The sequence below is a fragment of the Mandrillus leucophaeus genome, unplaced genomic scaffold (assembly GCF_000951045.1).
Source record: "Mandrillus leucophaeus isolate KB7577 unplaced genomic scaffold, Mleu.le_1.0 Scaffold206, whole genome shotgun sequence".
Taxonomy (NCBI): Eukaryota; Metazoa; Chordata; class Mammalia; order Primates; family Cercopithecidae; genus Mandrillus; species Mandrillus leucophaeus.
This window is the reverse complement of record NW_012102099.1, coordinates 1,926,051-1,949,451: the sequence shown is the minus strand read 5'-3', so window position 1 is coordinate 1,949,451 and position 23,401 is coordinate 1,926,051. Positions and strand designations below refer to the sequence as shown.

Here is a 23,401-nt window from a genome sequence, read left to right as displayed (position 1 = left end):
AGGCAGGCAGGCGGGCATAATATATAACTGAGGTGATATGAATAAAGCAATTGGCACTTTCTAAAGGATACTTACATATCATCATCTCAACCATTCAATGATTGGTTTGGCTTGAGTAGAACCTGTCCTCCAGAAAAACACTTCTGAGCACCTATCCAGGTAACTTCCTTCTCTAGCATCCCAGAGCCACCAGGCTCACCTTGCACATCTCCAGTGTCAAGGGACTCCCTTCCTCCCAAAATTTCCCCATCACACTGTCCTGTCCTACCGGGGTGTGGCTCCATTCCTTGACACATCACTCGGGAACTGTACGGCCTTCGATAAGTCACTTTTCCTCTCTGGGCTTGTGGGCCTGATCTGTGAAGTATTTTGGGGAATCTTCCACCCTAGAATTGGCTGGTCTCTTTGACTTTTTGGGTGTATCCTAATGATTTAGGAAGTTGGATGTATGCTTAGATGAGGGTCTATTTGAACACTGGGAGGAAAATGGCGGTTTGTGTGTGAAAATGGTGGTTTAATTTTCAGAAAAGTGTCTAGTCTGTTGATTTGGCTCCATCCCTAAGTCGTTAGGATACCCTATCAAGGAACATAGGAAAACCCTTTCACTCTCAGTGGGGCCTGCCTCTCAAGTCAAATGTGCCATCTCATTCTGAATTCCAGAAGCTTATTTTTGACTCTACTATTATTCACCGTTATTATCAACTATATTATTAACTCTTGTTATTATTAACTCTACCTTTCTTCTTGCATTTCTTTTATAAAGTGCTAATCTCCTGATATTATAATTATTCCCATTTTATGGTTGAGGAGACTTTCAGAGGTTCAGTAACTTTTCCGGAGTTGGACAGAGAGAAAGTGAAGTGGCCAGGACCGGAACCATTTACAATGGTCATTAGTGCCCACTCTCCTGAGGTCCCTCACTTCCTTCCACAGACCATTTCTCCCACATCCTAGGCCTATCCCCCACCCCAGGGGGGAGAGGAGCACAGGCGAGCAAACAGAAAGAAGAGACAACTGGCAGCCCGTGTTTTATTGGACAGCAAGAACCAGCTACTCATATTTACTCTTGGGGACCGGCGGAGGTTTCAATGCATAGGAGAGACAGCACAGGGACGCATCCGGGCACAGGTGCATGTAAGTTTCTTGCCTTGTGCAGTAAGTTCGGCAGGCCCCTTGGCCCTTCCAGCACCGTTTGAATTCACTTCTCCCTAAGCAGAGGAAGACCATAGGTCACAGAGCAGCCCAAGGGTCACAGGTTAGACCACTGGTCACAAGTTAGGCCACAGATTCACTAACACTGGTCACAAGTTAGCTCTCTGGTCATTTGTTAGATCACTAGTCATAGATGAGAGTACTGATTACAATTTAGGTTAGACCACATGTCATAGGTTAGACCATTAGTTACAAATTGCAGACTAAGGCCAGGCACGGTGGCTTACACCTGTAATCCCAGCACTTTGGAAGGCTGAGGCAGGCAGATCACCTGAGGTCAGGAGTTTGAGAACAGCCTGGCCAACATGGCAAAACTTCTCTACCAAAAATAGAAAAATTAGCCGGGTGTGTTGTCACGTGCCTTTAGTCCCAGCTACACAGGAGACTGAGGCAGGATAATCGCTTGAACCCAGGAGGAGGAGATTGCAATGAGCCACAATTGTGCCACTGCACTCCAGCCTGGGTGACAGAGGGAGACTCCATCTCAAATAAATAAATAGAGACTAATTTCCTGACCGGGTGAAACAACACACCAAGTACACATAAGCACTTTTCATAACACTATACAATTAGAGTCTTATTACAATTCCTACTATACAGGTAAGGAAACTGAGGCTCAGTGAGGTTAATAATCTTCTCTAGCTGGGCACAGTGGCTCACACCTGTAATCCCAGCACTTTGGGAGGCTGAGGCGGGTGGATCACCTGAGGTCAGGAGTTCAAGACCAGCCAGGCCAACATAGCGAAACCCCATCTCTACTAGAAATATAAAAATTAGCTAGGCATGGTGGCAGGTGCCTGTAATCCCAGCCACTTGGGGGACTGAGGCAGGAGAATCGCTTGAACCCAGCGCAGCTCAGCTCACTGCAGCCTTGGCAACAAAGTAAGACTCCATCTCAAAAAAAAAGAAAAATTAAATATAAAATATAACCTTATCCAAGGTCATACCGCCATTCAGGAGCAGAACTAGGACTCAAACCCAAGCAATCCGGCTCCAGAGTCCACACCCATTACAGGAACTGCCCCTGACACATAGGGACTTATTTAATGTTAGGTTTTAGTGAAGGAATTTCCAACCATGGGCCATGGAAAAGTAAGGCTTTGGGGAATAGGTCCTTTGCTCCCTCCAAGGGTCTTTGGTCACAACATGGGATGCAGCCTGTCCTTCATTTATTCACTCAATAAAGACGGAGCACTAGAAGTACTACAATGAACAATATGGTCATGGTCCCTGCCCTCAAAAAAAACAAGCAAATAAATACAAGAAATAGATTCTGTGGTAACTGCCACATTGGAAATGATGAGGGTACTGTGATGGTCAGTTAAAACCGATGTGGGAAGTGAGGGGAGACTAGGACCATGTAGACAAGCTTGACTGTTAAATGACATTTCCAGACATACAACCTCAGACAAGCAGAGAGCAAGCAGCCCAGAAGAATTAGCACTGAATGGGAGGTGGAGGGGAAAGGCTTCCCTGAATCTCTGTGGATTAAAATACATCCCATGTAATCCTCAAATGATGCCTTGGGCATATCCGCAGGTTTTATTCAGCCTGCCGAGCAGTCCACACTTCCCTCTTGCTAAAGTAGAGAATCTTAGAATGATACGGTACTGGCCTCAAAATTTCCATGAGGCAAAGAATACACCCTCTGAAGACAGTGTGTAGTATAATCGCTAACAGTGTGGTGTGAACCCAGCTCAGACCTCCTGGGTCTAAATCCCAGCTCAGTCATTTCCCATTGAGTGACCTTGGCCTCAGTTCTTCATCTGTACAACTCTCCTTCAGAGCACAGATAAGGATCACGTTAGCACAGTGCCTGGCATATAGTAAATGCTCAATAAATAGGAGGCAAGATTATCAGTATGATAGCTTAGATTGCTGGAACAACCAGGACCCATTCTAGGTAAATCCTCTCACTTACCAGTAAAGAGAGGAATGAACTTGCCCAAGCTCCCATAGCCACTAAGTGGTGGGTCTGGAACCAGAACCCGAGACATTAGCTCCCAGGTGAGGACACTTTCTATAATAATTTTTTTTTTTTTTGAGACAGGGTCTCACTCTGTTGCCCAGGCTGGAGTGCAGTAGTGCAATCTTGGCTCACTGTAGCCTCTACTTCCTAGGCTCAAGCAATCCTTCTACCTCAGTCTCCTAAATAACTAGGACTACAGGTGCACACCACTACACCCAACTAATCCTTTTATTTTTTGTAGAGATGGGGTCTCCCTATGTTGCCCAGGCTAGTCTCGAAGTCCTGGGCTCAATTGATCCTCCCGCCTTGACCTCCCAAAGTGCTAGGATTTACAAGTATGAACCACCACACCCAGCCAAGAAATACTCTTAACACACCATCGCGTTTGAACTTCCCAGTCACCCCAATATCCAGAAGCAGTTCCTTTCTCCTGCATGATCTGCACTCTCTTCCTCATGTCTTTGACTCCATCTCCCACCAACTTCCTTTATGCTCCCTCCCCAAGCCACACCAGCCTCCTTGCTGCTGTTCAAACGCATCCATTACCCTGCCTCAGAGCCTCGGCCCTTGCTGCTCCCTCTGCCTGGAATGATCTTCTCTCGTATTTTCACCTTATTAAGACCTCCGTTCAGGCCGGGCGCGGTGGCTCACACCTGTAATCCCAGCACTTTGGGAGGCCGAGGCAGGCGGATCACGAGGTCAGGAGATCGAGACCATCTTGGCTAATATGGTGAAACCCTGTCTTTATAAAAATACAAAAAAAATTAGCCGGGCATGGTAGCGGGCGCCTGTAGTCCCAGCTACTCAGGAGGCTGAGGCAGGAGAACGGCATGAACCTGGGAGGCGGAGCTTGCAGTGAGCCGAGATGGCATCACTGCACTCCAGCCTGGGCAAGGAGCGAGACTCCGTTTCAAAAAAAAAAAGAAAAAAGACCTCGGTTCAAACCCACTTTATATAAAATAAGATCGCTGGAATGTACTTCAAAATAATTCACAGGAGAGGAGGGGGAAGTGAATAACAAAACAGGATTGGTTCAAATTGGTAATTGTTGAGGTTGGGTGATGGGTAATAGAGGTTCTTTATACTATTTATTTCTTATTTCTGGTTGAAATTTTCCTAAATACCAAAGTTTCTGGCTGGGCTCATACCTGTAATCCCAGAACTTTGGGAGGCCAAAGCTGGAGGATTGCTTGAGGCCAAGAGTTTGAGACCAGCCTGGGCAACATAGTGAGACTCTATCTCTACACAAATTTAAAAGTCAAATAAAGAAGTCTCTTTTAAAAACTCATGCTGTTACAGTATTCTCTATTTCTGCATAAGTTTAAATTTTCCCATAATAAAAATGTTTCAAACTCACCTTGTTATTCTCTCTACTTTCATGTATATGTGAAATCTTCCAAAATAAAAAGTTTTTAAAAAGAAAAAAATCTAGGCCGGGCATGGTGGCTCATGTCTGTAATCCTAGCACTTTGGGTGGCCGAGGCGGGTGGATCACCTGAGGTCAGGAGATCTAGACCAGCCTGACCAATATGGTGAAACCCCGTCTCTACTAAAAATACAAAAATTAGCCAGGCATGGTGGCACATGCCTATAGTCCCAGCTACTCAGGAGGCTGAGGCAGGAGAATCGCTTGAACCCAGGAGGCAGAGGTTGCAGTGAGCTGATCATGCCATTGCACTCTAGCCTGGGCAACAAGAATGAAACTCCGTCTCGAAAAAAGAAAAAGAAACAAATCTTATTAGAGACCTTCCCTATCCATCCTCATCAGTCTTCCCATCCCCGCCCTTCTCCATGCACACACCACTCTAACCCCTTCCCTTGCCTTTCCTCTTCTTAGCACTTATCACCACCCAACATGTTTATCTGCTTATTTTCTATCTCTACCAACTAAAATATCAGCTGCGTGAAAGCAAGGACCTTCTTTTCTTTCACTGCTAGATGTCTTTCACTGTTATGATTTCACAACAATCATAACATAAATGAATATTTATTGAGAGAATCCCATTTTATAGATTAGGAAACTGAGGTGCAGGCTGATTTAGCAACTTGCTCTAAGTTGCCCACCAAGTCAGTGGTGGGGCCAGAACTTAAATGCTGGTAGAGGCCCCTCTGTCCTCCAGGACCTAAGAGTCTAGTCCTCATTTTTACACGCACACACGTGCAGACACACACACATGCACACGATGTTGCTACCTGGTGGCACATGACCCAGAACCAGGAGAGCCACAAGGAGCAGAAGCAGCTGTGTCATGGCCATGGGGCTCCTGGGGAGGCTGCTGGAGAGAACACAAGAGAGATCCGAGCATGCTGAGCCTCGCTGCTTCCAGTCCAGCCTTTATTGAGCTGCGGATAAAGGCAGTGCTGTGGGCAGCAGGCCTAAGTGGGAGTATGAGGCCATGTAGTCCCCAGGCTGCTTGGGATCTCAGCCAGCTACGTGTGAACTGGTCAGCCACACCCTCCGGAGCCTGTTGAGCTCGGAAGCTGGGGGTAGAATTTCCTGAGGCATTGTCTAGGGTCAGAAACTAGACATCTTCCCCACCTAAGACAGTGGAAAAAACTTTGACTTAAGAGAGACCTAGTTCAATCCCCACATCTCCCCCTAACTGCTGTGAGACATCAGACAAGTCACTTAACCTCTCTGAGCCTCAGGCTGTTGTCTATGAAATGATGACTAGTATCCCTTACAAGGCCAAGTGACCAGCATGTGTGCAGGCCTACTCTAAAATGGGAAGAGTAATAGTACCCATGTCATAGACAGTAATAGCTACCTATCTCATTTAGGGGATTAAATGAAGTAATACAGTGGCTCCTATAGTGTGGTTCCCAGACCAGCAAGCAGCAGCAACACCTGGGACTTGTTAGAAATGCCAGTTCTTTAGCCCTACCCCGAACCTACTGAATTCACCTCTCTCTAAGCAGAGGAAGACCACAGGTCATGGAGCAGCCCATGGGTCACAGGTTAGATCACTGGTCACAAGTTAGACCACAGATTCACTAACACTGGTCACAAGTTAGCTCTCTGGTCATTTGTTAGATCACTAGTCACAGATGAGAGTATTGGTGGGTCCTGGCAAAATGTGGCTTAACAAGCCCTCCAGGTGGTTCTAACACACCACCAAAGTTTGAGAACCCCTGAGATAATATTCGTGCAGAGCTTAGAACAGTGTCTGGTACACAGGAATCTAAATTGCATCATGAAAGATGAGTAGGGGAAAAGGTATCCCAGGCAGAAAGAACAGAATGTGCCTAAAAGAGTGGGGCATGAGCCAAGCAAGGGTTTTCCTGGGAGGAGAGGTTGAAATGATTCTGCAGAGAATATGATGGGGCTTGAATGCCAAGTTCAGACTTTTGTATTATAGACAACCAAAAGTTTTTTAGCAAGAGTGTAAGCTGTTCAGATTACAGTTTTAAATAAAGGAACTGAAACCCAAAGAGGGGAGTTGACTTGCCTAAGGTCACACAGCAATTGTGCTGCAGAGATGGAACTAGAAGCCAAGTCACCTCACTCCCAGACTATGAAGGGTGCCGCACCACTCACGGCCCATCTTGCAAGTTAGAAAGGTAAGCTTAGAGGGCCACGCCACGGAAAGAAGCCAGGCACGAGGGGGTTCTGCATCAGCTCCAAGACCTGTGGGGGCTGAGCCAGTCTGTTCAGCTGCTGTGGGAGTTATTCCAAACTGTACACCTGAATCCCCTCAGCCATGACAATGAGCCCCACCCACAGGTGCAGCCTGGCCTCCATGGCTCCACACACGTACACACCCCAATTTCTCAAGACCTAAAGGGAGGCACCCCAGTCAAAGAGTCTGGATCCTGGCCCCTTGGATAGCCAACATCACCAGTGATCTCTTTCCTCCTCCTCTATACCTGGGAGCATTTATTTTTAAGCCATGAGTGATAGAAACAGTAGACAGAATGGCAGAGACCTCAGGCCCAGGCCCAGCTAAGCCTCAGTTGGTGAGTGAGTGAATGAATGAATGAATGATGCCAAAATAAGATTTTCAGAATTCTTCAGTGCAGACTTTCTGAGCTCTCTCTTCCTCCAAGCCACCTCCCAAAATTAATTCTTCATCCAGAGCAGTTTCTTAAAGTGAGGTCCATGAACCGTCTGCATCAGGATCACTTGGGGCGCTTGTTTAAAACGCAGATTCCTGAACCCCTCTCCCAGCACTGTGGAATCCGCCTCTCTTGGAAGGTGGGACCTGAATATTTAGCAAGTTCCCCAAGTGGTTTTTCTGGGGGCTAATGTGTTGGTGCATCCCCTACGCAGATGGAGCTCCAGACCCAGGAATCCAGAGCCCCCATCCTTCCTCTCTCGTCTGCCACCCTCACTCGGTGCATAGGGCTGGCAGAAGCGGGTCAGCTGAGCTCTGCACTTTCAGAAAAGTCACTGAGCGGCCAGGGCCTTAGGGCGGGGACCCCGGGGCTGCCCTAATGGGGCGGGGCTGGATGGGGCGGGGTCGCGGCTCCTCTCCCGGCCCAGGCGGCGAGGGGAGGGGAATTGGCCTGAGGGGCTGCGTGCGGAGGCGGGTGGTACAGCCTGGAGCATCCAGCCGCTGGAGCTGCGAGGGACCCTGGACCCCTCCCACGCCGAGGTAAAGCCCTGCGCTACGCGCGGCCAACTCGCTCAAGTTGGAGCAGAGTTCTCCAGGCGATTGAAGGGGGATTCGGCAGCGTTGGCAGGAGTAGGAGGGCTTTGAAACCGCGTCCCGAGGGTGAGGGTCTTCAGACCTGCGACCCGGAGGGCTGGATAGTCCTGGACAAAGACCCCTTCAACCCCAGGATGGGGGATTCACACCCAGGATGCCGGCTGGGAAAGCTCGGACCCAGACTCCAGGAATGGCACAGCGTTCCCGGGCCCTGTGGTCTGCCCTCCCCGTCCCCTGCCAGGACCCTGTCCTGTCACCTAACCTGGGGCCTGGCCGGCCGCAGCTCCCGTCCCCAAAAGCAGTTAGAGGCCGTAGCGTCAGCCGCTCCTGAATATTTCACACAGGGGGCGGGTCAGACACGCGGTTCCCATGGCACCAGGGCACTCGGGTTACAGTCGGGTTACCCCTATACCCCCCTCGCCCTTCTGTAGTTCCAACCCACCCTCCTGCCTCTTCCTCCTCAGACCCCGTGAAATTGGGCATCCAAAGTTAAGTAGCCCCTACCCTTGCAGTGGGGGGGACCTGAAACTGCACTCCCAGCCCAGAACCTGTGAAAGAGAGCGGTGGGGAAGGGGAGGAGGGGGACAATTTGGATGCCTTTCAGAGCCAGGGCCTCATGTTCTGTGGGAAGGGCAGGTCCGTGTGCACGGAATGGGGAGTGTGCATGTGAGGACATCCCACCTCACTACTGCCCCTCTGCCTGCCTGTCTGTCATCATCCTTAAGGCGAGGGAATGGCCTCTGGGTGTGTGTGTCTGTGTGTTCACAGCCTGCACACTCACTCCTTCCAGCCGCATCCAGGTTTACGCAGAGCCTGAGGCCAGAAAGCCTAGGGGCTTTCTGCCCCAAGAAGCTGAGGCACCTCCTACTCCCATCTGAACAAGAGGGGGATCTGGAAGAAGCCATCTCAGCAGTTCATCAGGACGCTATAGAAAGAAGCAGCCTAAAGCAATTGACTGACAACCAATTCCCCCTTCTTTCAGAAGGAAGGAAGGAAGAAGCAAAACCCCCTCTACCAAAGATGACACTCAACACCGGACAGGAAGCAAAGACCCCTCTGCACCGGCGAGCCAGCACCCCACTGCCCCTGTCCCCACGGGGCCGCCAGCCTGGCCTCCTGAGCACAGCGCCTTCCACTCAATCCCAGCATCCCCGGCTGGGTCAATCGGCCTCCCTCAACCCTCCCACCCAGAAACCTTCACCTGCCCCAGATGACTGGTCTTCTGAATCCAGCGACTCTGAAGGCTCCTGGGAGGCCCTCTACCGTGTGGTGCTACTTGGAGATCCTGGAGTGGGGAAGACCAGCCTGGCCAGCCTCTTTGCAGGGAAGCAAGAGAGGGACCTCTATGAACAGCTGGGAGGTAGGGGCCATATGGGCTGGGCTGGGATGTGGCCAAAGGAGCGAAAGCCCTGTCACCAGGGGCACAGGGCTGCCAAGAACAGTTGTACAAGTCATGCACTGTTCAACTCTAAGGGGCATCATTCACTTAGACTATGACATGAATGATGCCCCCTTGCCCTCCAAAGTTGTACATGGCACAGCCTGCACACTGGTCAAAGGGAGGGAAATTCTTGAATAGAACAAGAATTTTGCCAACTTCCCATGAACAAGAAGTATATGATTCATTTCCATGTCATATGGGTGGCAATTCTGAATTCTTCTGAATGAAGAAATGGTAGACTTCCACCCAGTTCAGAAACTCCCCTCCCCAACTCCTCTGACTCTCAGATTCTCCCAGTCCCATAGACACCCATCCATGGTCACCATGATCTACAGCAAAACTAAGATCCTTTGCAGAAGGGAGACTGCTAGACCCCAAGTTCTGGGCCCTGGGGTGCTTTATTCCCAAGAACTGCAGTGAGCTAAGAGTGTCAGGGGCCCCAGGGTGGTGGGATACAGGGAAGATAGAAGAGATGAAGGTAGGCCCCTGAACGACTGACCAGAAGGACATAGGGTGAGTGGGGGAAGGGGGTTGATTAAATGCAGAGAAAAGGTAGGGACATCTAGCCAGACCCTTCTCTAGTCTTGACTTCTCTCCCCCAGCCTCAAGAGTGAGAACCCGTATGTGTTACAGATAGGGAGACTGAGGTCAAGAGAGGATAACATGACCTGCCTGAAGCACGCGCTAAGTCAGACAGAGCAGGCCTGGGAGAATTCCTAGCCCAGCTTTAACCCCACCACCCCACCTTCATTCAATCAATCAAATCTTTCTGGCACTTACTATGCGCCAGGTACTATGGCACCTGGGGAGACATGGGTTCCTACCAGGAGAGACAGGCATCAAACAAGTGTGATAAGCGCTTCTGAGGACAAGTGGAGGGGGTGATGTGACCAGAAATGGGGGGTAGCGAACACCACACTCTCTCAGGCTTGCCCCTCCTCCCTGAGATCCAGCTCTTCCCTCGGTTGCAGAAGATGTATATGAGAGGACCCTCACGGTGGATGGAGAAGACACCACGCTGGTGGTCGTGGACACCTGGGAGGCCGAGAAACTGGTATGGCACTGCAAGCAGAATTTGGGGAGAGGGGTGCTGAGCCTAATATTAGACTCTTTCCTGTCCCGTCCTGGGACACTACAGATCAGGTGTGAGCAAGAGCCATCCTCAGCACCCTCCCCCAAAACCCACAGCTCCTAAGCAGTCTTTCCAATCCCAAACAGAAGACCCTTATGACCCTGACCCCTTTTCTCACTCCACAATCCCCTCCTACCAGCCATCTCAGAATGTGCTTCTCCACCTGCACATCTCCCCATCATTATTTCCATCCTCGTCCCACCCCTCCCACCCACATTGTGCAGAAGGAACGCTGGATTTGGCCCCAAAATGCCTAAGGCTGAACCCCCTTTCTTTTTCTTACTAGTTATGTAGTTTTGTGCAATTGACTTAACCACTCCAAGCTTCAGTTTTCTCATCTGATAAATGGGTTAACCATTCCTGCTTTCCTCATCAGCTGGTTTTTTAAAGTTCTTATGCAATTTCAGAGGTAAGCCCAGTTTAAAGCATGAAAAACTGCTGAATAGGGGTGAAGAATTGTAAATGATAACTCTTAGTAATTATGACTTGGTAGGTAGAGAAAAAGGAAACCAGAACAGGAAGAGAGCAGTAGGCAGGAACATGTCCCTATTATGATTTTATCTTGTTTGTGTTTTCTTTTCTTTTGCTACGTGGGTAATACATACTTTCATTGTAGAACTTTGAGGAAAGTTGTAGAACTTTGAGGAAAAACATCAAAGCAAAGAGAAGGATCTAAAATCACCTGGGATCCCATCTCTCTAAGGGATAGGCTGCTCCCCTAAAACTGAGGGAGGCCCTGCCCTCAGGGTGGGGCTTAGGAGGACACTGGTGGGTGATTGACAATGGTTGACAGCTCTCCTTCTAACAAGCATAAAAGGAAACCCGGGGCCAAATGAGCATAATAATGATGATGACTCTTATAACAGTACCTGACATTTATGGAGTGCCAGCTTCCAAAGTGTCATCCCCTGTGTTAACCACTAGACATATTCTATGAATTCAATCAAAACAAAAACTGGGCCTGGTGCAGTGGCTCAGGACTGTAATCCCAGCACTTTGGGAGGCAGAGACAGGTGAATCACCTGAGGTTAGTAATTTGAGACCAGCCTGGCCAACATGGCAAAACCCCACCTCTACTAAAAATACAAAAATTAGCCAGGTGTGGTGGCATGGGCCTGTAGTCCCAGCTACTTGGGAGGCTGAGGCAGGAGAATCACTTGAACCCGGGAGGTGGAGATTGCAGTGAGCTGAGATCACGCCACTGCACTCCAGCCTGGACGACAGAGCAAGGTTCTGTCTCAAAAAATAAATGGTGAGTCTTCTGATTCCCATTCTACTGATGAGGAAACCAAAGACCAGAGCGGTTAAATAATAATAATAATGTGTCCAAAGCTCTCAAATAGCAAGTGAGATTCAAACCCAGATCTACAAAATCTTTGTAGATCTTATTCTTTTTTTTTTTTAGACGGAGTTTCACTCTTGTTGCCCAGGCTGGAGTGCAGTGGCGCCATCTCAGCTCACTGCAACCTCCGCTTCCCAGGTTCAAGTGATTCTCCTGTTTCAGCCTCCCGAGTAGTTAGAATTACAGGTGCCTATCACCACGCCCGCTAATTTTTGTATTTTTAGTAGAGACAGGGTTTCATCACGTTGGTCAGAATGGTCTTGAACTCCTGACCTCAGGTGATCCACCCACCTCGGCCTCCCAAAGTGCTGGGATTACAGGCGTGAGCCACCATGGCCGGCCAAGGCTGTATTCTTATGCATTAGGACTGCATAAGAGTCCTTGTCTTATGACTTTCCTCCCCCTCAAGAGCATCACCTTCTGAACCTTCAGCTGAGGTTTCAGTTATTCGCTCATTCATTCATTCAGAAATACTTGCTGGGTGTCTATCATGGACCAGGACCTTGGAGACACAGAGATGAATAAGGCAGACATGCCCCCTGGCCTCGTGGACCTCACAGGCTAGTGAGAGGGTCTACTTTTCAGATGCAGCTGAGGATACTATGGGGCAGTGTCCAGCGAGTTAAGATGGGTGATCAGACTGGGAGTCCCACTCAGGAAACAGGGGAGAAAGGATTCTAGACTAGAAGGCAGGAACTGGAACCCCACACCCAGCTTGAGTCAGACAGATGTGGGTTCTCAACCTTGAGTATGGATGGGTTTCTTCCTCTGGGTCTTAGTTTTCCCCATCTCTAGAATGAGAAAGTGAGTCTTGACCATTCATTCATTCATTGCACAAATATTTTTGGAGGATTTGCTGTGTGTCAAGATCACAAAAGCCAGTTGGTGCATGGATTTGTGAGTATGAACTCATTCGGAGTGTGATTAAAAATATAGATTCTCAGCTGGGCACGGTGGCTCACGCTTGTAATCCCAACACTTTGGGAGGCTGAGGTGGGCAGTTCACCTGAGGTCAGGAGTTCAAGACCAGCCTGGCTAAGGTGGTGAAACCGTCTCTACTAAAAATACAAAAATAGCTGGGTGTGGTGGCGGGCACCTATAGTCTCAGCTACTCCGGAGGCTGAGGCAGAAGAATAGCTTGAACCTGGGTGGTGGAGGTTGCAGTGAGCCGAGATCATGACACTACACTCCAGCCTAGGTGACAGGGTGAGACTCCATCTCAAAGAAAAGAAGAAAAAGAAAAAGAAAAAAAAAAAAAGAATAAGAAGCTCTAAAATTGGGGCTCTAGTATCTATCTATCTATCTATCTATCTATCTATCTATCTTTTTTGAGAGGGAGTCTCGCTCTGTTGCCCAGGCTGAGGATGAGGGCCAGGGTGAGGCCTGATAATTTGATTTTTATTTATTTATTTATTTATTTTTTGAGACAGAGTCTTGCTCTTGTTGCCTAGGCTGGAGTGCAGTGGCATGATCTCTGCTCACCCCAACCTCCGCCTCCCAGTTTCAAGTGATTCTCCTGCCTCAGCCTCCCGAGCAGCTGGGATTACAGGCATGAACCACCACACCTGGCTAATTTTATATTTTTAGTAGAGATGGGGTTTCTCCATGTTGGTCAGGCTGGTCTCAAACTCCCTCCCTCAGGTGATCCCCCCGCCTCGGCCTCCCAGAGTGCTGGGATTACAGGCATGAGCCACCGCCCCCAGCCGATAATTTGATTTTTAATACACTCCAAGTGGCCTGATGGTCAGCCAGCCTGGTACACTAAGGTCCTAAGGCCCACCCAATTCTGTCAGATTCAGCCTCTCTGATATCAGAGTACCATGTAGTGCACAAATGGAAAGGATGGATACTTATTTCGATAATGCTGCTACTGCTTGGACCCTCTTTGAGACCTCTCTTCACAGTCACTGACCAGGGAAACTGGTTCAGTTTCCTAATTTTACTGGTTGGAAAATAAAAGGCCAGAAAAGAGGAGAAAATTTTCTCAAGGTCTCTACCAAAAACACAAAAATTAGCCAGGCATGGTGGCAGGCGCCTGTCATCCCAGCTACTCAGGAAGCCCAGGCAGGAGAATCACTTGAACCCAGGAGGTGGAGGTTGCAGTGAGCCGAGATCATGTCACTGCACTCCAGCCTGGGAGACAGAGTGGGACTCCATCTCAAAAAAAAGAAAAATGAAAGAAAATTTCTGGCTTCTTCACTACCTCACAACCACACTCAGTCTTTCTCACTTCAGGCCTTAGCTCTGACTGTTCCTTTTGTCTGGAATATCTTCTCTCCTGCTTGGCCTGCCCCTCCTTCCTAACCCCATTCACCAGTCCCCTGTGAAGCCCTTGCACACTCTTCCAGGTGGGGTTGTTCTGGCCTCCCCACACCACTCCTCCAGCCACTTGCACATGCCTCTTACTGTTACTTTCACACTACACTATAACTCCCCATTTCCATAAGCTCTCTTCCAGACCATGAGCTTTTGGAGGGCAGAAACTGTGTCTTATTCAACACTTATAAAGTTACTACCCAAGTAGTCCAGTCTTGAAGGGCTGTCCCTAACAAAAGATCACCATCCGAAATATCAAAAGCACTGCAGTTCTTTCTTTTTCTTGGTCAAACAACTTGAAAGGAAGCCACTTCCTAAAGTGTCCCTTGCCCCTCTCATCCCCTTGTGAACTTACACTTTACAGTTGCTCCTTCACCTCTGTCCTCAAAACTGTCCTGAAAAATGCCTTCCCTCTGAAGTCAGCCTCCTGTCCTCACTTCTCTCTCTCTCCCTTTTTTCTCTTCATTCTGGATTTCACCAGGCATAAAGAACCCTCTGGCAAGGCTAAACCCTCCTCAGAAACAAGACAAAAGAGCTAAACAGGTCAAGGCAGAACCCTCTTTAGCAGGAAGAGGAACCAAGTCAATTTGCCTCCAGTACCCAGCCTGCAAAAGTGTCAGTGAGTGAGAGAATTATGTGAGGTAGTGTCATTAGCCTAAATTTTCAAGCAGAGAAACTGAGGCTCAGAAAGGATCACCGATTTTCCTAAGGTGACACAGGGAATTATGGCAGAATTTGTCCCCCACACCTGTCCAAACTATAAACCTCAGCCCCATCCCAACCATTAGACCATCCCAGCTCTACCTTCCTCAGCCAGGGCCTAGATACCCTCTGAGGATGGGCCTTGGGTCCCTCTCCTGCAGGATAAAAGATGGAGCCAGGAGTCATGCCTGCAGGGGGGCAGTGCCTATGTCATCGTATACTCCATCGCAGACCGAGGCAGCTTTGAGAGTGCCTCTGAGCTCCGCATCCAGCTGCGGCGCACACATCAGGCAGACCATGTGCCCATCATCCTCGTGGGCAACAAGGCGGACTTGGCCCGCTGCCGAGAAGTCTCTGTGGAAGGTGAGCCCTCCATCCCACCCCCTCCTCTTCCCCTGGGCCCCGCTGTCATGGCTGCTTCTCCAGCGCTCTTCATCTCAGTGACTGTCCCTGCCAAGCTGCCCCTACCCTGCAGCCACTTGCCTAAGCCTGAAAGCTAGGAACCATTCTTGTCTCCCACTCACCACCCCCAAACCAGTCCCCAAGTCCTGTCAGGCCACCTCCGTTAATCCCACATTCCCTTCCCTCTCTGCCTACAGTCTCTGTGCTATCCTGGCATCTCCACCTTCTCCAGTCCTCCCACTTCTCAATTATTCCTCCTTGCCAGCTGCCAGAATTTTCCAAGACCAGAGCTGAATTCGCACTTCTTAAAAATTCGTGTATGTGGTGGGGCATGGTGGCTCACAACTATAATCCTAGCACTTTGGGAGGCCAAGGTGGGAGGACTTACTTGAGCCCAGGAGTTTGAGACCAGCTTTGGCAACACAGCAAGACCCTCTCTCTACAAAAAATAAAAAATAATTTTCGCTCTTTTTTTAAAAAAAATTCTGGCCAGGCCCAGTGGCTAACGCCTATAATCCCAGCACTTTGGAAGACTGAGGCAAGTGGATCACTTGAGGTCAGGAGTTCAAGACCAACCTGGCCAACATGGTGAAACCCCATCTTTACTAAAAATACAAAACTTAGCCAGGCATAGTGGTGCACACCAGTAATCCCAGCTACTTGGGCAGCTAATGCATGAGAATTGCTTAAACCCAGGAGGCCGAGGTTGCAGTGAGCCAAGACCACGCCACTGTACTCCGGCCTGGGTGACAGAATGAGACTCTGTCTCAAAAAAATAATAATAGTAATTTCCTCTGTGGCTCCCCTAGCCCCTTAATCAGAGACACTTTATCCACCAGGATGATAGGCCCAGTGTCTACAGGTCTTTCAAGGGCTTACATTTGAGAACTGAAAAGAACCATTACTGGCTCCAAAATATAGTGAAAAAAATTAGAAATTTAAATTTCACAAAGCTTTAATTGTCTGTAAAACATATTTTGTCAGCAAGCAACTACAAACTAAAACTTTAAATGTCATATATGGATTGTATTTACAATGGGATGGGGAATATTTTAATAAGTTTGACATATCAGATGGGGCCCATAACAATTTTTAAATGGTCTTACTCACAAAGTAAAATCTAAAAAATATGTAAACTGAGACCTAGAAAGGAAAAGTCAGTTTCACAGTCACCAGCCCCTGAAGACTAGAACTCGGACCCAGTGGCATCCTGGAGGTGGAAGACCATAAGCTTTGTGAACAGACATCCAAAAAAAAAAAAAACTGCAACATAAGCCCCAGGAGATTTTGTTAAAGCACAGATTTCCAGACCTACAGAATCAGAAACTCTGAGGGTGGGTCCAGGAATCTGCATTTTAACAAGCTCCTCCAGGTAATTCCGATCCACAGCAAATTAGACCCTTTACCTGGCATTCAACGTGACCCCTCCCTGGCCCCAGCCTCTCTGTCTTCCCTCAAAGACCAGTCTGATTTATCTGAGTCCCCAGACAGCAACACGAGGTATGGGCACAGGAAAAATTTCTTCCAATCAAGACTGAACACAACTTTTCCTGCCTTTTTCTCCGCCTTCCGGTTATGGCTCCACCCCTGCTCGCCGGGCCCCGCCCCCTCAGAGGGCCGCGCCTGCGCTGTGGTGTTCGACTGTAAATTCATCGAGACCTCCGCCACGCTGCAGCACAATGTGGCTGAGCTCTTCGAGGGCGTGGTGCGCCAACTGCGCTTGCGCCGCCGGGACAGTGCGGCCGAGGAGCCCCCAGCACCCCGACGGCCGGCCAGCCTAGCCCAGCGCGCTCGTCGCTTCCTAGCACGTCTGACAGCCCGCAGCGCACGCCGCCGGGCACTCAAGGCCCGCTCCAAGTCCTGCCACAATCTGGCCGTGCTCTGAAGCCTCCCGCCCTTCTGAGAGTTGGCGGGTCGCTGAGTTGCCTTATGGGTTCCACGGACGCCACTGCGGGACAAAGGCGCCGTTACCTGGAGTCTGCATCATGTGTCTTGCTTGCCTGCTGCCCTGATGGCCTGAGCATCCCCCAGATCCAAGCCTGGGGGACCCCGGGAAAGCGATGAACAGACAGACGACGGGGCCGAAGCCCCAAGCTGGGCACAAAGTAGTTTTTTACGTGGTGGGTGTCTTTTTGTAAAAAATCTTCCTTGTCCCTGGGCTCTGGCCAACCCTCAGAAACCCTCACAATAAACCAGACCAGAAGGATGTCCCATCTGAATGCCCAGACATCTCTGTCTCGGCTCTTCCAGGCGTCTCCACCTACTGCCCTCCCATCTACACTTGACTGTAGACTGACTGGTTTAGCCTGCCGGCTGGGTGTCAGGGCCAATCAATAAAGTACTTGGACCAATTTTGTGCTCAGGCCCTTCTCCCGACAGTGGATCACAACCACAGTTTCGTGACCAGCTACTTTCTCATTAACCCATTTTTTACGTTCTAGATTCACATGTCTGGAAGGACCTCAGTACTCATCCTGGCAATAGAATTGCTGGCGTTTGTTGGGAGCTGTGTACTAAGCTGTCGCAACAATTAATCCTCCCAACACCTGGGAGAAGGGTGTTACGATTAACCCCATTTTGCTCATTAGTAAACTGAGGCACAGGACACCGAAGGCTCACCCAAGATCATACAGCTGCTATATGCGAAGTTGCCAGGATTCCAGCCCAGGCTTGTCAGACTCTAGTGACCAACATATCCATTGTCCTCTTTAAAGATGATACAAAACCCTATAGAATCTTGGGAAAATGAATTTAAAAACGTAATTTCACATCCAATTTAAACGAGGTTGGGGCAGGAACTCTATGAAACTCAATCCATTAATCCCCGGGATGGACCCCAGTTTAATCCAACTCACTCATTTCCCGAAGGCAGAAACAAGCCTAGAGAGGGGAGGTGAGCATGCCAGAGTCGCCCAGCCAGCGAGGACTACACCCCAGGGCCCAGCCTCCTCCTGGGTCTCACTTTGGCTGTGCGGGAGGAAGGAGGTGGTGAGGCATCCAGCCTGGCTGGGGTCAGGGCTGGGTGTTGGGGATCAGGTCAGGAGTTTCCAGCCCGAAAGGAAGGGGTGTCACGGCTTTGAGAAGAAAACAAGACGCAAACCGTTATGACCATCGTGTCCCTGACGCCGGACATCCCTTCCCCCAACTAGCCCAGACGCCAGTCCCGGGGTAAGCGGTGCAGAGAAAGACGGCAGCACCCGCCAGCCAGCCAGCCGCGTCCTCCAGCCGCGACTCCCCGCACCCCAGCCTTCCAACGGGGACGGATGGCAGTCAATCCCACACCCCAACCCCAGCCTGGGGAAGGGAAGAGAAGGAAGGTCTTCCCCCACCCCAAGCTGTCTCCGGCCTGCGGTCAGGGGGAGGGGCTCTGGCTGTGGAAAGTTGGCAGAGGCAGCCGGCAGCAGCCGGGAGAGTGGAAAAAATGATATCAAACCCGGAAAAATGCAGGCCGGATGGAGGGCCGGAGTGGGCCCTGGGAGGTGAGAGGGCGGGAGGGAAGAGGGGAGGGGGAAGAGCTGAGAAAAGAAGAGGGGCGCGGGAGAGAGTGCAGGAGCTGGCTTTAGAAAACTGAGTACGATCGCCCTCATCCCCTCCTTTCTTCATCTACAAATATTTATTGAGGGCCTACTAAGTGCCGGGCACAGTGCCAGGCTCCGGGGAGATGTGGCGAACAGAAAGAGGGAGCTCACTGCTCAGTAGCTCACAGTAGGGTGGGCTGGCAGACTAGAAAACAAATCAGCAAATAAAAGAATCACAAACTGATAAGGAGCTGAAAATTAGAGTAGTCAGGGAAGAACCTGAAGATAATCCAGTCCAATCCCCCAGCCTCAGATGGGAAAACTGAGGGCCAGAGAGAGAGAGAGAGCTTACCCCAGGCCACTCAGAATGTGGAAGAAATACTTGAGAACGGGATAGGGGAGGAAAGGGGGAGGGAAAAAAGAACTGGTGCAGATCAAGATAGGGAGGTGGGAGGTGTTGAGGGAAGGAGTTATGCAGCCAGCACAGCAAGAGGGCAGGGTGATTGAAGACATTGCCCTGAACCAGGGGGTGTGCGTTCAAACCTTGCTCCCCTCCATCTCTCTGTGCCTTAGTTTCTCCATCTATAAAATGGAATTCATGACAATTCTTTCATTTAGGATCGATGTGAGGATTAAATGATTCAAGTTGTGTAAAATGCTTTAGACACTTCCTGTGTCTAAGAAGATTCAATAAACGTGGGCTCCCGCTAGCATATCTTTTTTTTTTTTTTTTTTTAAACAGGGTCTCACTCTGTCTGTTGCCCAGGCTGGAATGCAGTGGTGCGATCACAGCTCGCTGCAGCCTCCACCTCCCAGGCTCAAGCCATCTTCCCACCTCAGCCCCCCAAGTAGCTGGGACTACAGGCACATGCCATTATGCCCAGCTAATTTTTTCTTTTTCTTTTTTTTTTTTTTTTTTAAGAGGAGACAAAGTTTTGCTGTGTTGCCCATGATGGTCTCAAATTCCTGAGCTCAAGAGATCCTCCCACCTCAACATCCCAAGGTGCTGAGATTTCAGGCATGAGCCACTGGGTCCCACTCTGCTATCCTATCTTAAGGCCTTGCAGAAACCAGGATATGTTATGGGTAAGATATTCTGAGACTGTGAAGACCTGCTTATGAGTCTTTGCCTGGCATATGTGTTCACATGTTTTTGTCTGTCTGCCCCACAGGAATGAAAGCTCCTTGAGGGAAGGGCCCTCAGTGCTGCTCTGACCCCAGCACCTACAACAGTGCCTGGCTCATAGTAGGTGCTCAGTAAATATTTGTTGAATGGATTAATTCATTATCCATTAATAGATACCCATTAATTCATTATCCATTACCTGTAAAGTTGCCCTTCCAATCCTGTCCTCTCTGATTCTAGGTGTCTGTGAATAAGGAATGGCTGGGAAAGCATGTGAGAAAACCACACTCTCCCTCAGCCTATTATAGTTTAAAAAGTACTTTCTCGTCCATAAAAACAAAACAAAACAAAAAATAACTAACTTCATTTTAACTCTCTGTGTTAGTGTTGGGCCCCATGCTACATGCTGGGTACACGTTTTCTCACGTGCTCACCACCACAACCCTCTACTTAATAGGTACTGTTTAATACATGAGGACACAGAGGCCAGGAGAACCCAAGAATCTCTGCAAGGCTACACAGCAAGAAAAGGCCAGATCAGTGGTCGAGAGGCAGGCAGGAATTGCCATCCTAGTTGTACAACTAGTGAAACTGAGACTCAGAGAAAGAAGATGAGTTGTCCAAGCCCAAAGTCATGTAGTAAACAGCAAGCAGTTACATCACTCTTACTATATACCAGGTGCTGTCCTAAGTGTTTTTCATACATTAATCATTAAATCCTGAAAACTGATCATATTATCACCACCCCAGTTTTCATATGGAGAAACTTGTAGCACAGAGAAGTTCAGTACCCCACCAAGATTGCACAGCTAGCAAGTAGCAGAACCAGAATTCAAACCAGGGAAGTCTAGCTCACCCCATTAAGGGGTGGTCTGTGTTACACTATTTGTTTGTACAGCAAGCCTGGAACACGCTGGTATAAAAAGGTAGGTGTCTTTGTCTCCAGCCCTGCTGCCTGAGCTAGGGGCAAGACAGAGAACAAAAGCACATTGACAGCATCCTCAGCTGCCAGCTGGGACTTTCCACCTTGAAGGGAGGATACTGTTATGGAAAAAATGATAAAGCTCTGGGAAGATGGATGTCTCCCCAGGGGCCCCCAAGCCTCCTGAAGTCCCTCCTCTTGCTGTGGGGAGGGCCACAAACTGTGCTGGCCTGGTCCAGATGAGACAAAGGCCACCTGGATCCCAAGACCCCCAGCCAGGCTGCTCAAATACTGAGGATTATTGGCCTTGGTGGAAAGTTCCAATTTCTCATCCCAGGAATGAAGCTTCTGCTCAGGGACCCCCGAGGAATCAGGTTCGGGCTGGAGCTCCCTGTCCTTGAAGATGGGAAATATACATCTCATAGGGCCCGCTCCCTCCTTTCTTCATTCAGCAAACGTGGACAAGGATGTGGGCTCTGAAGGAAGGTAGAGAATGTAGAGAGGATCACAGCTGGTGGGTACAGGAACTTCCAAGTCCCTGCCCTGGCCACGAAGGGAAAGGGAAGGTAAAAGAGGGATAGAAGTAGTGAAAAAATCACCTACAACTGCTTTGTAACGGCTAAGAATCCCTCAGGTCTGTCATGACCATATGACCTTAGGCAAATCAAAATATACAGAGTGAAGGGATTAGCATAGAATTCTCTATGTAATTGTCTCTGTCTCCAGAATATTTAAATATTGTAGTTCAACAGCTTGAAAAAATATACAAGTTCAGTTTCAATTTGAGCACTGTTCCCTTCTGTTCAGTTCAGGGTTCAGTTAAAAATAATACGAATGATGGGATGGGAGCTCTGGGTGCAGCAATGCATGTGGTTTTACCCAGTTCCATATGGTTCAAGTTCAAGGCTAGGGTGTGTGAATATGTGCGTGTGTGCGTTGTGGCTTACATTCCCATGCATTGTGGATGTGACCATTTATTGGTGGAAAAGCATAGGCTTTGAAACTAGAAGAACCCTGTGTTTAATCCCACCTCAAGCACTTGATCTCTTTGTGAGCTGGGTTCTTCTTTCCTTCATTTTGAAATGAGAAGTGATAATTCTTATCCCATAGGATTAAATGAGATTTTTAGTACTTAAGAAAGAACCACTATATGCCATTGGTAATTTACTTCCCCTCTCTAGGCCTCAGTTTTCTCATCGGGAAAGTGGGGATATTAATAGTATTTCTTGGCCAGGCACAGTGGCTCATGCTTGTAATCCCATCACTTTGGGGGGCCGAGGTGGGCGGATCACCTGAGGTCAGGAGTTCAAGACCAGCCTGGCCAACATGTTGAAACTCCATCTCCATTTAAAAAAAAAAAAAATTGGGCCAGGCGCAGTGGCTCACACCTGTAATCCCAACACTTTGGGATGCTGAGGCGGGTGGATCACGAGATCAAGAGATCGAGACCATCCTGGCTAATATGGTGAAACCCCGTCTCTACTAAAAATACAAAAAATTAGCCGGGCGTGGTGGTGGGCGCCTGTAGTCCCAGCTACTCGGAGGCTGAGGCGGGAGAATGGCATGAACCTGGGAGGCAGAGCTTGCAGTGAGCCAAGATCGGGCCACTGCACTCCAGCCTGGGCGACACAGCGAGACTCCGTCTCAAAAAAAAAAAGAATATGAATCCAGTGTTGCCAGATATCACATGTCAGTTTTTCTAAGAAAGGCAGAAAGCCTTTATGTGAAGTATCCCAGTCCTTTTGTCTTGAGACAGGGTCTCACTCTGTTGCCCAGGCTAGAGTGCAGTGGTGCGATCACAGCTCACTGCAGCCTCAACCTCCCAGGCTCAGGGGATCTGCCTGCCTCAGCCTCCCAAGTAGCTGGGCCACAGGCATGCACCACCAGGCCCAGCTAATTTTTTTTTGTACAGAGTTGCTCAGGCTGGCTTCAAACTCCTGGACTCAAATGATCCTCCTGTCTTGGCTTCCCAAAGTGCTGAGATTACAAGTGTGAGCCTCTTCACCCAGCCCTAATTCTTTCTTTCTTCCTTTTTTTTTTTTTTTTTGGAGACAGAGATTCGCTCTTGTTGCCCAGGCTGGAGTGCAATGGTGCGATCTCTGCTCACTGCAATCTCTACCTCCCAGATTCAAGCAATTTTCCTACCTCAGCCTCCCGAGTAGCTGGGACTACAGGTATACACCACCACACCCAGTTAATTTTTTGTATTTTTATTAGAGATGGGATTTCTTCATGTTGGTCAGGCTGGTCTCGAATTCCTGACCTCAGGTGATCCGCCTGCCTCGGCCTCCCAAAGTGCTGGGATTACTGGCCACCCAACCCTAATTCTTAAATAATTATTGCTAATTGTCATTTTGTGTTTTGTTTGTTTGTGTGTTTGTTTTTTTGAGACGGAGTCTAACTCTGTTGCCCAGGCTGGAGTACGGTGGCACGATCTTGGCTCACTGCAACCTCTGCCCCCCGGATTTAATCGATTCTCCTGCCTCAGCCTCCTGAGTAGCTGGGATTACAGATGCCTGCCACTGTGCCCTGCTACTTTTTTTTTTTTTTTTAGTAGAGATGGGGTTTCACCATCTTGGCCAGGCTGGTCTTGAACTCCTGACCTTGTGATCCACCCACCTTGGCCTCCCAAAGTGCTGGGATTATAGTCATGAGCCACCGCGCCTGGCC

The 23,401-nt window shown here is 49.1% G+C and overlaps 2 protein-coding genes and 1 long non-coding RNA gene across 3 annotated transcripts; 2 read left to right on the top strand and 1 right to left on the bottom strand.

Moving 5' to 3' along the window:
* Positions 1–1,050: 1,050 nt before the first annotated feature.
* DEFB124 (defensin, beta 124) lies at positions 1,051–5,432 on the bottom strand. The gene is made up of 2 exons (XM_011979815.1): positions 5,375–5,432; positions 1,051–1,208 (listed from the first exon to the last, which is right to left on the bottom strand). The coding sequence occupies exons 1-2, from the start codon at positions 5,430–5,432 to the stop codon at positions 1,051–1,053; spliced, it is 216 nt and encodes a 71-aa protein (XP_011835205.1).
* On the top strand, positions 1,833–17,527 carry REM1 (RAS (RAD and GEM)-like GTP-binding 1). The gene is made up of 6 exons (XM_011979816.1): positions 1,833–1,836; positions 7,708–7,776; positions 8,631–9,190; positions 10,243–10,325; positions 14,925–15,126; positions 16,779–17,527. The coding sequence occupies exons 3-6, from the start codon at positions 8,851–8,853 to the stop codon at positions 17,048–17,050; spliced, it is 897 nt and encodes a 298-aa protein (XP_011835206.1). The 5' UTR covers positions 1,833–1,836; positions 7,708–7,776; positions 8,631–8,850; the 3' UTR covers positions 17,051–17,527.
* Positions 17,528–18,398: 871 nt separating this feature from the next.
* LOC105539501 lies at positions 18,399–20,152 on the top strand. The gene is made up of 4 exons (XR_001006056.1): positions 18,399–18,644; positions 19,606–19,769; positions 19,856–19,933; positions 20,050–20,152. It is a non-coding gene; the product is annotated as an uncharacterized LOC105539501 (long non-coding RNA).
* The last annotated feature ends 3,249 nt before the right edge of the window (positions 20,153–23,401 follow it).

Excerpts from the sequence above, each read along its gene's own strand:
- DEFB124 (XM_011979815.1), bottom strand. The coding sequence starts at position 5,432 with ATGACACAGCTGCTTCTGCTCCTTGTGGCTCTCCTGGTTCTGGGTCAT. Across the intron at positions 1,209-5,374 it reads TCTGGGTCATGTGCCACCAG|GGAGAAGTGAATTCAAACGG; the intron begins GTAGCAACATCG and ends TCCTCTGCTTAG.
- REM1 (XM_011979816.1), top strand. The coding sequence starts at position 8,851 with ATGACACTCAACACCGGACAGGAAGCAAAGACCCCTCTGCACCGGCGA. Across the intron at positions 9,191-10,242 it reads CCTCTATGAACAGCTGGGAG|AAGATGTATATGAGAGGACC; the intron begins GTAGGGGCCATA and ends CCTCGGTTGCAG. Across the intron at positions 10,326-14,924 it reads CCTGGGAGGCCGAGAAACTG|GATAAAAGATGGAGCCAGGA; the intron begins GTATGGCACTGC and ends CCTCTCCTGCAG.